This window comes from Sceloporus occidentalis, unplaced genomic scaffold (genome assembly GCF_023333645.1).
Source record: "Sceloporus occidentalis isolate IW3139 unplaced genomic scaffold, rSceOcc1.0.p SCAF_4, whole genome shotgun sequence".
NCBI lineage: Eukaryota > Metazoa > Chordata > Lepidosauria > Squamata > Phrynosomatidae > Sceloporus > Sceloporus occidentalis.
Window position 1 is genome coordinate 163,394,139 of NW_028316984.1, and position 14,133 is coordinate 163,408,271.

The window sequence follows — 14,133 nt, forward strand, 5'->3', positions numbered from 1 at the left end:
TAAGGAAGGCAAAAGAGCTGGAGAAAATAGTCAAACTGGCATAGAGGAAACAAGAAAAAAAGTACAAGGACCCACCAGTAACAGGCAAAAAAACTTACACAAGCAGCAAGTAAAATGGACCCATGGTCTGTGATGTCTCTACACTAATGCACAGAGCATGGGAAATAAGCAAGATGAACTCGAACTCCTAGTACAACAAAGCAAATATGATAGAATAGGCATCACTGAAACCTGGTGGTATGAGTCTCATGATTGGAATGTGGAAATAGAGGGGAATAACCTTTTTAAGAGAAATAGGCCAAACAGGAAAGGAGGAGGAATAGCACTATATGTCAGAGATATTTACACCAGTGAAGAGATCCAGGACATCAATCATGGAAGCCAGATGGAGAGCATCTGGATGAAAATTAAAGGGGAGGGAAACAACAAGGATGTTGTTGTGAGAGTCTACTACAGACCCCCAAATCAGATGGAGGAATTGGATGATGCCTTTCTAGAACAGATGACCACACACTCAGAATAGAGAGATGTAGTAGTGATAATATTTGCTGGAAGTCAAACTCAGCAAAATCCTCAAGGTCTAGCAAATTCCTCACTTGCCTGGAAGACAATTTCATGGTCCAAAAGGTGGAAGAGGCAACAAGGGGGTCAGCTATTTTAGATCTGATTCTAACCAACAAGGATGACTTGGTTAATGGGGTGCAAGTGGTAGGATCATTAGGTGGAAGTGACCATGTTCTCCTGGAGTTTGTTATACAATGGAAAGAAGCCAGGCATAGTCAGACATGCATTGTAGACGTTAGGAGAGCGGATTTCAGTAAACTTCTCTAAGGCGGGTTACAGACCGCCTCTTTGAGGCGGGCTGCACCCGCCCCTTTCCCCGCCGGATCAGGGCCTCAGCTGCCAGAACGGCAGCCGGTGAGGCCCCGATCCGCTGCTTTTCAGGCTGCGGGGAAGCAGCAAAACGCCGCTTCCCCGCAGCCTGAAAAGGGGTGTCCTTGGGGCTTCAAGCCCCAAGGACACCCCGCGGCGGCGGGGAGGGGGAGAAAGGGGCCGCTTGGCCCCTTTCTCCCTTGCTTCGCTGGGCGCAGCCGTCTGAAGGCTGCGCCCAGCGAAGCAAAGCGGCGCCGCGGACCAGGAAGGAGCTCCGAAATGGAGCTCCTTCCTGGTCCGCGGAAAGGGCACCCTAGGCGCCCTGCCGTGGATTGAGGACGTCACGTCCACGCCGCCCCATGTAGAGGCGGCGCGGCCGTGATGTCCTCATGACGGCGGCCGTATGGAACAGCTGCCGTCATTTTTTACGCGCAGAGCGCATATTACAATGGCGGTCTGTAACCCGCCTAAGTATTGAGAGTGATCCCGTGGTCAGAAATACTAAAAGATAAGGGGGTTCAGGACAGATGGGAATTTCTCAAAAGGGAGATACTGAAGGCACAATTTCAAACAGTTCCAGTGAGAAAGAAAAACGGGAGGTGTCTCAAGAAACCAGGATGGATGACTAAGGAACTTTCAATTGAGCTGACTTTTAAACGGAATATGTATAAGAAATGGAAAAAGGGGGAAATCACCAAAGAGGAATTCAAAGAAATAGCAAGCACATGTAGGGATAAAGTCAGAAAAGCTAAAGCGCAAAATGAACTCAGGCTTGCTAGAGAGGTTAAAAACAATAAAAAGGGCTTTTTTGGATATGTCCGCAGCAAAAGGAAGAAGGAAATGGTAGGGCCACTGCGTGCAGAAGATAGCAAAATGCTAACAGAAGAAAGAGAAAAGGCAGAATTACTCAACACCTTCTTTGCATCAGTCTTCTCAGAAAAGGAAAAGGGTGCTCAATCTGAGGATAATGGAGCTGAGGACAGATTAGGGGAATTTCAGTACAGAATAACTAAAGAGATAGTAGAGGAATACCTTGTTAATCTAAATGAATTTAAGTCTCCAGGACCAGATGAACTACATCCAAGGGTATTAAAAGAACTGGCAAATGTAATATCCAAGCCATTGGCAATAATATTTGAAAACTCCTGGAAAACAGGAGAAATCCCAGCAGACTGGAGGAGGGCAAACGTTGTCCCCATCTTCAAAAAGGGGAAAAAAGAGGATCCCAACAATTATCATCCAGTTAGTCTGACATCAATACCAGGAAAGATTCTAGAGCAGATCATTAAACAGAGGGTCTGTGAACACCTAGAAGGCAATGCCATAATCACAAAAAGTCAACATGAGTTTCAAAGAAACAAGTCATGCCAGACAAATCTAATCTCTTTCTTTGATAAAATTACGAATTTGGTAGATGAGGGGAATGCTGTGGATGTAGTGTATCTTGATTTCAGTAAGGCCTTTGACAAAGTTTCCCATGACATTCTTGCAAACAAGCTTGTAAAAGGTGGGCTAGACAAGGTAACTGTTACATGGATTTGTAACCAGCTGACTGGCCAAACCCAAAGGGTGCTCAACAATGGCTCCTTTTCATCCTGGAGAGAAGTGACCAGTGGGGTCCCACAGGGCTCTGTCCTGGGCCAAGTGCTATTCAACATCTTTATCAATGACCTGGATGACAGGATTGGGAGCATACTTATCAAATTTGCAGATGACACCAAATTAGGAGGAATAGCTAATACTTCAGAGGACAGGATCAACATTCAAAATGACTTGAATAGACTAGAAAGCTGGGCCAAAGATAACAAAATGAAATTCAACACAGAGAAATGTAAGGTACTGCACTTAGGGCAGAAAAATAAAATGCACAGATATAGGATAGGGGACACCTGGCTGAATGAAACTACATGTGAAAGGGATCTTGGAGTCCAAGTAGATCACAAGTTGAACATGAGTGAACAGTGCGACGCAGCAGCTAAAAAGGCCAATGCAATTTTAGGCTGCATCAATAAAAGTATAGTGTCTAGATCAAGAGAAGTAATAGTGCCACTGTATTCTGCTTTGGTCAGGCCCCACCTCAAATATTGTGTCCAGTTCTGGGCACCACAATTTAAAAAGGACATTGAGAAACTGGAGCGTGTCCAAAGGAGGGCGACTAAAATGGTGAAAGGTCTGGAAACCATGCCCTATGAGGAACGACTCAGGGAGCTGGGGATGTTTAGCCTGGAGAAGAGAAGGTTAAGAGGTGATATGATAGCCCTGTTTAAATATTTGAAAGGAAGTCATATTGAGGAGGGAGCAAGCTTGTTTTCTGCTGCTCCAGAGAACAGGACCCAGAACAATGGATGCAAGCTGAAGGAAAAGAGATTCCACCTCAGCATTAGGAAGAACTGATAGTAAGCGCTGTTCGACAGTGGAACACACTCCCTTGGAGTGTAGTGGAGTCTCCTTCCCTGGAGGTCTTCAAACAGAGGCTGGATGGCCATCTGTCAGGGATGCTTTGATTTGGATTTCCTGCATGGCAGGGGGTTGGACTGGATGGCCTTTGCGTTCTCTTCCAACTCTATGATTCTATGATCATGAGTATGGGCCTGAGGTGGCTGTTACTATACTAAGCAGTCTCTTAAGCTGTTTACAATGTGTAAGCTTACTGCCCCCCAACAAGCTGGGTACTGATTTTAGTGACATCAGAAGGATGCCAGGCTGAGTTGACCTTTGAGCCCCTGGCTGGTATCTAACTCACAACCTTGTGACTGTGAGCAGCTGTAGTACCAACATTTAACCACTGCACCACCAGGGCTCCTTTAAAGAACTAGGCAGCCCAGAAAATTACCAAGATCATCACAATTATTTCTGTAAAGAGACCCTTCTAATTTGGAACCTAATGAAGATACTTCTGTAAGTAAGTGTGGTTCAGACTGTAGAGCATGAATGGTGACTTTAACCCAGAATTTTGGCTTTGAATGAACTTAAACCCAGAATTTCTGTCAAAGGTCTCTGTCAAACTACATACTTACAGCTTTTTGATACTAGTTTAACTGTCATGGCTGTATTATATGGAATCCAGGAATTTGCAGTTTGGTGAGACACTAGACTGCTCTGCTAGAGAATTCAAAATACAAATCTACAAATCCCATGATCCTGTAGAATGCAGTCATGGCACTTAAAGTGGTCCCAGGGTGCTGTAATAATATCTTGTAAAGGACACCACAGAAAACTTGAAATATCAAAATGTGGTAGTATTCCAAGTGTTTAATAATCTCTGTATGGGAAATAACATACACACAACATACTGTAAATTTTATTTATTATACAAACTATTTACAGAGTCATCTAGTAGAGGCTTACATAATTCTTGCTGAATCCTGTCTAGATCTGGCTAGCTAGAAATAGGCTCTAGCCAAGCTAAAATAATGGATCTTGGTTTCTAAAGCATGCAAGGTAGTTCTCAGATGCAGGCCAAGTTCTGTGGTATCCAGAGCAGCTCCAGATGACAAAGATGTACATGGAACTACACCATGGGCTTAACCTCTGTCTTTGAAACTGATGCATTTAGTATTAGATGGAACAAGTAGGGGCCAATTAATGGGAGAAATCTCTTCATAACATACACACACACACTATAGATGGCTAGAACACAGTCTATACCATGGCCCACACTTGGGAATCAGGGTGACATACAACATTAGGAATGAACAGTAAGTGAAAGTTAGGAAAATAATTGAGATTATAAAGCACTGGGAAGAATGGACCCAGCTACCAATGGGGGTGAAAAGGAGCATACACACAAGTGTATGAATAGCTAAGAACTAGCAGCACCCACCACTGCTTTGACTGTGCTTGTGTAAAAAGAAAATCCTTGGCATCTGCAGAGAGGCAAGAAGTGCCAAATACATATTATTAGGAGAGTGGTTTCAAGCAGAGGATGTCTGCTGAATGTCCAGCCACTCATTTCTCAATATAAAAACAGCTAAGCTTTAGAGAAGAAAGGAGAGGATTCCTGAGGAAGATGTAGCAAAACCAACCTTGAGCCATGGCTGGAAAAAACCTTCAGTAGGCCAGGGAACAAGACAAGGACTGGATCAGCACCAAGCAGCAACCCCCAACAATTCCCTGGCTGAGCTGCGCAGTATAATCTCCTTTTGGTCCCTGCAGAGAGCAGTGGGTAGTGACAAAAGGCATTCAGGAGCCTGAATCACACTGCTTGTAGAAGCCATCCTTAGTGCAATAAGATGGCACATATAAGCTTTTTTTTAAAAAGAGAGTAACTGCTTGAGGAGAAACAAAATATTTGCTATGAAGGTAAATACAGTGGTGGTCTCTAAAAATGCCCCAAATGGAAGGGATCCCTGAATTGTTCCAATACTCAGAGTTTAAATATTTTTGGCAAAACAATGGCTTTAAGTTCTGTACAAATGTGATATGTATTCAGGTAAAGGAAATGTCAAGTTAAAGTGTTCTATTCATGCAGGTTTGCAAACTGTCTTATTTTCTAATTGCAAGTGATTCAGCTTAAGTTGGAAAAGCACAGAACTATCATTAAAAAGTGTAAGACATAACCAGTTGTCTTCTCAATAAATCTATAACCTCAAGCTATAGCCAAATGATTGAACTGGAAGAGTTTGTACAATCTTGAATTGAAATTTTTGAAGGTTTGTTTTTACGAGCTATTCAACTAAGATTCTAATTGAGGGCAGGAGAGTGGAACACCATTAATCCAGACAGTCATAATGTAGGCTCCTCTCACTCTTTCACCAACAACTTCTATCTCTTGATCAGGAGAAACACATTTTAGATGCTGACAAAATAGTCAGTTCACCATCCAAACAGATTTTGGCTTTGATGATGAAATGATTACCAGCTGGAATCCCTGAATTCCCATTCCTTTATTGCAAAAGAAACAGGAGAGGTGAAAAGGATGGAATCAAGAGATGTTCATCTATTTATTATACACGGCAGCTCATACTGTTGCTTTCTTAATATGAAAAGTAAACAGAGCACTGTACTGCTCTGGGGACCCATTTCTTCATGGGAAAGTATAAACAGCTCTAATTTAATCCCCTCATGTCATGGAATGCTCAGGACACAGAATGCAAGATAACTGGAAATAAGGAGGGCACAAGTACCAAAAATCTTATTTAACATTTCTCTGCCTCAAACTACAGAAATAATACTGCTGCTGCCATATGGTAGAGGTAGATACCAGACCCTGTGGAATGGGAGAGAGACCAAGGTATTGGGCTGTACTCAATATTCACCACCTCCTTGTATTAGTATACAAACATACACTTGATGCACACAATATCAGTTGCCTTTTGGCCTACCACCTCTGCTTTCAAGTATCCAAAAAAGTCAGTACTAGGGTATTCATGAAACTTTAATGTGTATATCCATCCTCTCTGAGGATGAGTACTGTCAGAAACAGCTATTTGGAGAAGAAACTCCTCTTCCAGTTCAGTGGCATAGGCCAGTGGAAGCCACTGCCACTACAGAAATACATCCTGTTGCCAGCTCCTAGTGGAGGTAGAATGATGCCACTGGTGGGGTTAGCACTTGTGCTCCGGAAATGAAATGCTACCTGCCTGCCTGCCTTTCCCAGCAAGAGCAACTAGTGGGCAGCACCCAAGGCAAGGTAGCTGGGAGAAGTAAAAAGCCCTAAAGGACAAGGTACCAAAAGGAAGTGGGGTGGGATGGGGAGAATAATATACTCCTGCAAAATTCAAGAGCATTATTTATGTGAAAACCTGGGCCAAGGCATGGAAAGGTATTAAGGCTTCCCAAAATAGGGGAATTTAGAGCTCCATACTGGTCTACTCATCCCCAAAACAACCAGAATACTATAAATTACAGATCTTCTCCTGTATCAAAATATTAACATTTGCTTATGAGCTTCCTTCATTCAGAAAACCAGGCATATTATGCCCTATGAAATGCAAGTACCATATCACTCCAAAAGATAAACCCCATTTCATGTACCATACTATGAAGGGAAAGGGGCAAGAGGTGCTCCTAATAATAGGCTTCAGACACAGGGAGGCATCTATGTGACACTGCAGTTTGACATTTCTGTTTGCATGGCGTTTCTTCTCCATCCTCTTTTGCTCCCAGAGTTGCATGGGACTGGAGCAGGGACATCCAGATGGACCTTACCCTGAAGAGATCAGAAAGCTAAATGGACTCCTCCTGGGGGAGTCAGAGCATACCAAATCCCTCACAGCCCTCACTGATGGCCAACTGCAGCATCTTGTGCACCTCTTCATAAGAATCATACGTTGGGAGGCACAGCTGGTTAAAACTGAAAGAAAGAACAAACTAAGATATAATATGAAACATTGATACATAATGCTTTCAATATTTTCTAGACAAGAGAAAAAATATCTGCCTCACTGGTGACACTTATGGGCCAAGATTTTACATCTAAATAAAATAAATAGTCCTGTGTAGTATAACAATTCCACATGCAGAACTCAGTTATGTCTTCTCTGACAACAGTCTCAAAACTCATTGTGCCATTGTGATAGCCACTACTTCATTGTTGGTGGAAAGCTGGGGGCATCTGGCTATTCTCCCACAGCCAAATGCAATCAAGGAGATTTTCCACCAGGATCCACTGCATCCTCCAGAGGTCTCAGTAGATTATGTCAGCCTGTGTTTGGCTATGGAAACACAGCCAGACTGCTCTTCAAACCCCTCCATCATCCACCGGCAACAGAATGGCCACTGGTGGCAGCTATCACAGGGAATCATGAGGGAATTGTTGCTTTGCAGGGGAGGGAAAGGAATACCAACCTCCTCAATGATCAAAATAATTGCAAGAATAAGGTGAAATTATGCCTGCATATCTAACTAACAGGATATCAGCCATGAAGTTTGATCATCACATGTTTTCCTAGAGGAGCTAAATGGCCTTTAAAATTGCCTTCAAAAAGAAATTGACAATTCAATTTCACTAAAACAGATGAAAAAGCTGTGCACTCCTCCAGATGTTGCTGAACTGCAACTATGAGGAGCCTTAGGTATAGCTAAGTGGTGAGGAAAACGAGGAAGAACCCCATGTAAATGATACCATAATTTTCCCTCATGCACGACCAAGTAAGTGCAAAACCAACTGCTTGCTCCATTACAAGCTCATGCCAGATGACCAAGATGCTCCTGCAAGAGCACCCAACAAGTACTCACCAAGTATGGGCTGTTGGCAGTGTACTGTGCGTTGGAGCTGCAATGATCTGGAAAGATGGACAGAGTGCAGCAAATCCTCCAGGAGGCAGCTGAGAAGAGCCAGTGGTGAACTGCAACAGCCTTGCCAGCTCCTCCTGTGTGAAACTGGAGACCACTGTCCAAAACCACCGCATTACCTGCACAATGGAGTAACAAGTCAGGGAACTAAGGAAAATGGAAAATGATAGAGAGAAATACAGCTAAAAAGTTCTCACAAAACAAGCTGTACAGAGATGTCAATTTTGAGGTCAGACCAAAGAACGGATTAATCATGTCATTCACATCTCCTGAAGTGAACTGTTACCTCTCTCCAAGTCCACTTCCTAAAATGTTGCCTAATCCTAAAAATCTCGTAAGATTTCTTTTTCTATGTTTTTAACAACAGCAACAACAAAATGTTAAGTAATAAAACTACAGATTTGGTTTGTTATTAAAGTAACATACATCTGGCCCAAATAATATTTTTAAGAAAAGACAAAGTGCACATGTACAAAGAACATTCCTGGTGTTGTAAAAACCACAGCAATAAAAATTATCATGAGATTTACAGAATGTTCACTGATACAGATTTGATGTGAAAGTTTACTACCCAAGCTTTGTATTTCCGTTACACCACTCCTTTCCCAACCTGCACTGTTTAAAAAGACAGCCAATCTATTATTGAAGAGGAGGAAAGTCATACTATGTACCTTTTCTCGGAAGTGCCAAGAACCACCCACTACTACAGCATGTGCTTTGAAATCACAGACACTGATATCTCCAGTACCACACATCAGCAGCTGAAAAAAAGGAAAATATTTCACTAAAAAAGAGTTTTAAGCTGTTTTCCCCAGTTACTTAATATAGTCTGCTCTAGAACTTTAAATGCTCAAAATTTAACACTAAGGACATCACTCCTTCTAACATGCTCAGATGCTGAATTGAAAAAGGATTCCAGCCAATACAGAACAAACACTTGGGGGGACGGGGTATGAGTATGCTCAGAAAAACAACATTTGCAGAGAATCTTTCCAAGGAGACACACATTTTAATGATTAAATTTTGCTGTAGGTCTCATTTATATCTATATACACCTTGACAAAAGGTGCAAAGAAAGATAACACTCCCCTATTGTAGAGATAATACTAAGGAAAGGGAGAAACAGTATTTATTTCAGACTAAAGTGACTGGAGGCAGATTTTTTGTTCTTCAGAACAACATGGTCATTTCAAAATGTACGGCACTTCTACTGATTATCCCATATGCTGAATTTGGTGACAGAAGTCCAAGTACACCTACCAGAGTCCCAACTGGATATACAAAATACAGCAACTAACCATCATTTTTGGATAAAACACTACAGAACTATTCAGTTTTTCAGCCAAAATGCTTCTTAGAAGGCACAGATGTGCATATGTATCTTGGACCCAGATACTTCCCAAACGAACAGGATGTTCTACATTGGCTTTGAAGGTCCTCCTTAGAATTTGGTATATATAAACATTTTTTTAAAAAATATAGATCACTGGCTAGGATGGGTAGTAACCTAAAATGTTGTATCTCTAAGGTGGCATATACCCTAGGGTTGTAGTTTCTCCCTCACCACTTGATTTTAAGCATCATAAGCATGATGTATTATAGGCTCAAGAGTTTCCAACCGGGTTCCCTGGAAATGACAAAAGGACAGTTGGTGTTACACTGTGCCATTATCTGTATAGCACAGAAAGGAGACAGAGGCAATGGACAAGTAATCTGGTGCAGCAGTGCTGTTTAGGATGTGATTTCACAGTTAATGGGAGTTAGGAAACAGTCTATGTGTCCGTTGGTCCAGAACTGCTACAGTTTCTTCTTTATTAAGAAGGAGGAAGGGAAAAGCAGATGCATTGTGAAGGCATCCTAAATTGTTCAGTAGGCATGTCTTCTGAGCCCAGGTGAGCCATTATTACTTGTTGTTGTGAGCAGAACAGTTTCCCCTAGTTTAATTGGGTGGCCTCATGAAAGCTGGTTTGGCTAAGTAAGCACTCATGAATGGGGGCTCCCAACATCTCTCACTTCAGTATTTCACATCCAACTGCAAAATTACAGCAGTTTAAAGCAGTTCACATCAAACTAGGATGTGATGGAGCCACAATTTATTTTGTATCAATATGCCAGGGGCTTGCATCATACTTGTACCCAATGGCTACTGTTGCTTCTTGACAGCTAATGGCTCAAGGACCAGCACTGGTCCATGAGCTACATGCTCAGTAACATTGGCCTAAAGGACAACAGTACATAATCTCACCTCAAGTTCATTTTCATCAAAAATAGCTAGGAGGTTTTCAGGAACTAGCTCATTGAGACCTGGAAGAAGAGGAGGAAGAAGAAAGATTCACATGGACCATGGAAGGACATTAATAAAGCATCTCGCAATAATTCCGGGTTTGTTTGTTCAATTAAGTTAGTCATTTTGAAAATCTTCAAACAAAACAAAAGCACAAAGCACCACATTCATCCGATTACCTTTTAAAAAGTGATCCACTTCCTCTCTAACCTGATTGGCTAGCCTGTACTGTGCAAGCAGATTCAGGTAGAAAATTTTATTCTCATTTGTGACTGGCACTTGAGCACCACCAGTTACTAGTTCAACCACCTAAAAACAAAACATAACAAAATTTTCATGTGCCGGTGAAAAGTTACATCTATTTCATCAATCTACACAGGAAGAAATCCTTTACATGAGAGATGGACAATGTGTGGCTTTCCAAGAGTATGTGTACATGTTTTCATGTGCAGGTTCAAACTGCCCATCAACTTATGGTGCTGCCATAAATTTTATAGCGTTTTCTTAGGCAAGGAATACTTCAAAATGGTTTTGCCAGTTTCTGGGCTCTAACTACAGTGATTCCACGCCATTGGCTAGAGCTGTTAGCCGTACAGCTGCCTTGAGTCCCAAGCCATAAGAAAGGTTGGATATTAAAATAAATAAATATTAGGAAGACCCCAAGCTGCCCACACCAACTTAATACCTTTTACTTTACTTTCTAGTGACACACTACTTTTTTCCTCATTGGGAACAAAAGAAACTGACGTTGTAATATCTCAACTAATGTCTTACCTTCTCCAATTGTCCCGATTTGCTGTACTTTTCCTCAGCAAAAACCAACTCCATCTCGCTCACATCATTATTTAGGATGAAACAAACTTTAGATTTATAGAACTCTGGGTCATCCGTCTCAAAATACTGTGGGGGGAAACCATGAAAGAGACGAAGGAAAGAAAATAAATTTAGTATGTACTGTGAAACCAGATTTGAGTCTACCAAATATTCTGAAGCATAATTCATTGCTCAAAGAAACATTACCTTATAATGCATCCGCAGTCCTATGATCTGAGCCAAGAAAGATCTGGTGAAACGAGCTCTCACCAGCTGTTTGTAAGCTCCTCCCAAAGATGATTCATAGAGACACTTTCCAACCAAGCGCCCTGCAAATTCATACACTTTCAGCCGCAGATATGAAGGCCTGTTGGGATTGGGGTGCACCTACAAACAAGGGAGCCCACAATTAGCATAGTAATGCCCACAATAATCAAAGCAAGTCCAACTAAGAGATATTCTATTCATTTTTTCTTGTATATTGTGGACAAAGGATTTTGCCTATCATTTCTGGTCTGATTGTAAATGCAGATATCTTTCTGACTAAAGCTGTATCCACACTACAAAAATAATCCAGACTGACACCACTTTGACTGGCATGGCTCAGTGCTATAGAATTCTGGGAACTATAGTTTGCTGTGGCGCCAGAGTTCTCTGACAGAGAAGGCTAAATGTCTCACAAAACTACAATGCCCAGAATTCCACAGCATTGAGCTTTCGCAGTTAAAGTGATATCAAACTGGATTATTTCTGCAACGTGGATGCACCCTGAAGGAATCATCTTCTGCTCTGAACCCATTAGCAATAGTATAGAATTAAATCACATGAAGACATCTCTGTGACATCAATTTGACATGAAATAATAAACCCTCAGCCAATATGTGGCTGGTGTCCATCACAAAGGGACCCTTATATGTGTGAAGGACAAAGTCTTTCAATGTGTGAAGGGCAAAGTCCCTCTAGACTATGCTATTCTGACACAAAAAAGAGTGTATTGTCTATCTTGGAAACCTCCAGGAGCTGCAATTCACCTTTTAAATTGCTTGCAAGTCTTCCCTCACTGTTTAACCTCAAAATACTTGTTTTTCAAACTAAAAGTAGACTTTGTGCAGTTGTTTGTGGTCTGGCATTTTTGGCAGTCCATATAACCCAGAGGGGTTTGGGGGTAGAAATGTGGCTCCCAGACCTACTGGTGTAGGATTTCCTCCATAGATACAGGAACCATCTATAGAAAGAGCAACCCCCTCCCCCCTGAGAAAACCCTACATGCAAAGAATACCTGCCACTCCAATTGTTGATCTCCATCAGCCATGATGACATGATACTCTTTTGTTTCCTTCTCTATACATTAGGTAATCATGGATATCTAATAGGACTTAGTTAAAGCAGTCAACAAACAACTTATACTGTCCTCCTTTAACACCAGTATTTCTTTTTATTTTCACCATCATTTCTTAGTATAAGTTCACACTAGCTACCGCCTTCATTCACATACTCATAACCCTGCCAAACAGAATAAACTTGAAAAAGCTGAGAAAGGGACATGAATATTTGATCATAAGCCTCTAAACTGAAGACATGAATAGATACACTGTCTCTCATTTTCACCAATTACTGGAGAAAGATACCCACCAAAGCTTGGTTGTTGTCACTGAAGCGGGTAAAAAGTTGATTGGTAGTATCAAACAGAACTTTACAGATCAATTCAAACCACTCTCTGCGAGGACCTCCCCAATCCAAGGCTGAAAGACAGAACAAATCCAAGACCAATCAGATCTTGCAAAAACAAACAAGAAAATAAGTATGGTATCTATATACTGTAGACATGTAATCTGACCTTTACATTTAAGAAGAAATAGACCTGTTTTCTATATTTTCTATACTTAGACAATACAAAAAAAGAATGTCAAGCAATTTAACTGTATTCAATGAGACCTGGATAACTGCCTTAGCTTTGCTACATCCTCAATTTATTATTTTAACCTGTGATGAGATATTTGCATAAATGAGGTGGGTTAATATACTGGAGAATAAATTTACCATAGCTTGCAAAATACTATGTAAGTTTTATTAAGTTTTGGTCATTAACAGTACAGAATAAAGCCAAACAGACCTCTTACTTGTCTCTGTTATGCACAAACACAGTAAAAAGGTAACTTACCTTCTTCATCCTGGAAAATCACTTCAAAGTTTTTGCTCCAGTCAGAAACAGAAAAGTTGCGTGTTGCTTTCAGGGACTAGGTATATAAAGAAAATGCAGTGTAAATTTATTTTTGCAGCCAAGAGACTAAGAATTTATTTTGTATGAACAGGTAACAAGTCTCTGATATGAATTACTTTGGTTTTTCTGCGTAAGTAGCTAACGAGGGAATCAAACAATGGGACTTTCTTGCTGACTTCTGTGAGTAATCAAACAGGCCTCCTATAACACAGATCAACTTCCCCTTAGTCATCTTAGAAAGGACTAATACAGTGGAACCTCGCTTTCTGCAGGGGATCCGTTCTGGACCCCCCTGCGTAAGGCGAATTCCACCTATGCTCGAGCCTCATTATAGTGAATGGGGCTCATGCATGTGGTGGCCACGTGCGCCATAGAGTGTATTACAGTGCAGCTTCCGCGTAAACTGGAAGCCGCGTTTAATACAAGCTACTTGCTTGATCTACATTTTCATGACCCTATGTATATGCAAATACATGACTTTAATACATACAAATAAGAACCACCCTGGCCCCTTCTCTCCTTTGCCCATGTGTAGTCCTTTGTCTGGTTTTGCAGCCAGTTTAAGTTTTACCACCTTCTGCAAAACAAGCAACAGACTTATGGCACTTCATCTTAATGAAAGCCATTTTAAATGTTACCCTGCTTTTAAATAAAGGGCACTGGAAGCACAAACTTTCTTGTGAAGAAAGCAAAAAAAGGAAAACTT

At 41.4% G+C, this 14,133-nt stretch overlaps 1 protein-coding gene across 3 annotated transcripts in view; it reads right to left on the reverse strand.

Moving 5' to 3' along the window:
- Positions 1 to 3,144: 3,144 nt before the first annotated feature.
- Positions 3,145 to 14,133, reverse strand: part of AREL1 (apoptosis resistant E3 ubiquitin protein ligase 1) — a 38,844-nt gene continuing 27,855 nt past the window's right edge. For all 3 annotated transcript variants that reach the window (XM_089522206.1, XM_089522207.1, XM_089522208.1), the window contains 9 exons: positions 13,368 to 13,443; positions 12,839 to 12,948; positions 11,414 to 11,593; positions 11,168 to 11,293; positions 10,573 to 10,702; positions 10,355 to 10,413; positions 8,781 to 8,870; positions 8,053 to 8,228; positions 3,145 to 7,168 (listed from right to left, as the gene is read on the reverse strand). In XM_089522206.1, coding sequence (XP_089378332.1) covers positions 7,066 to 7,168; positions 8,053 to 8,228; positions 8,781 to 8,870; positions 10,355 to 10,413; positions 10,573 to 10,702; positions 11,168 to 11,293; positions 11,414 to 11,593; positions 12,839 to 12,948; positions 13,368 to 13,443 — 1,050 coding nt within the window. In that variant the 3' untranslated portion in view covers positions 3,145 to 7,065. The remainder of the gene's footprint in view (positions 7,169 to 8,052; positions 8,229 to 8,780; positions 8,871 to 10,354; positions 10,414 to 10,572; positions 10,703 to 11,167; positions 11,294 to 11,413; positions 11,594 to 12,838; positions 12,949 to 13,367; positions 13,444 to 14,133) is intronic.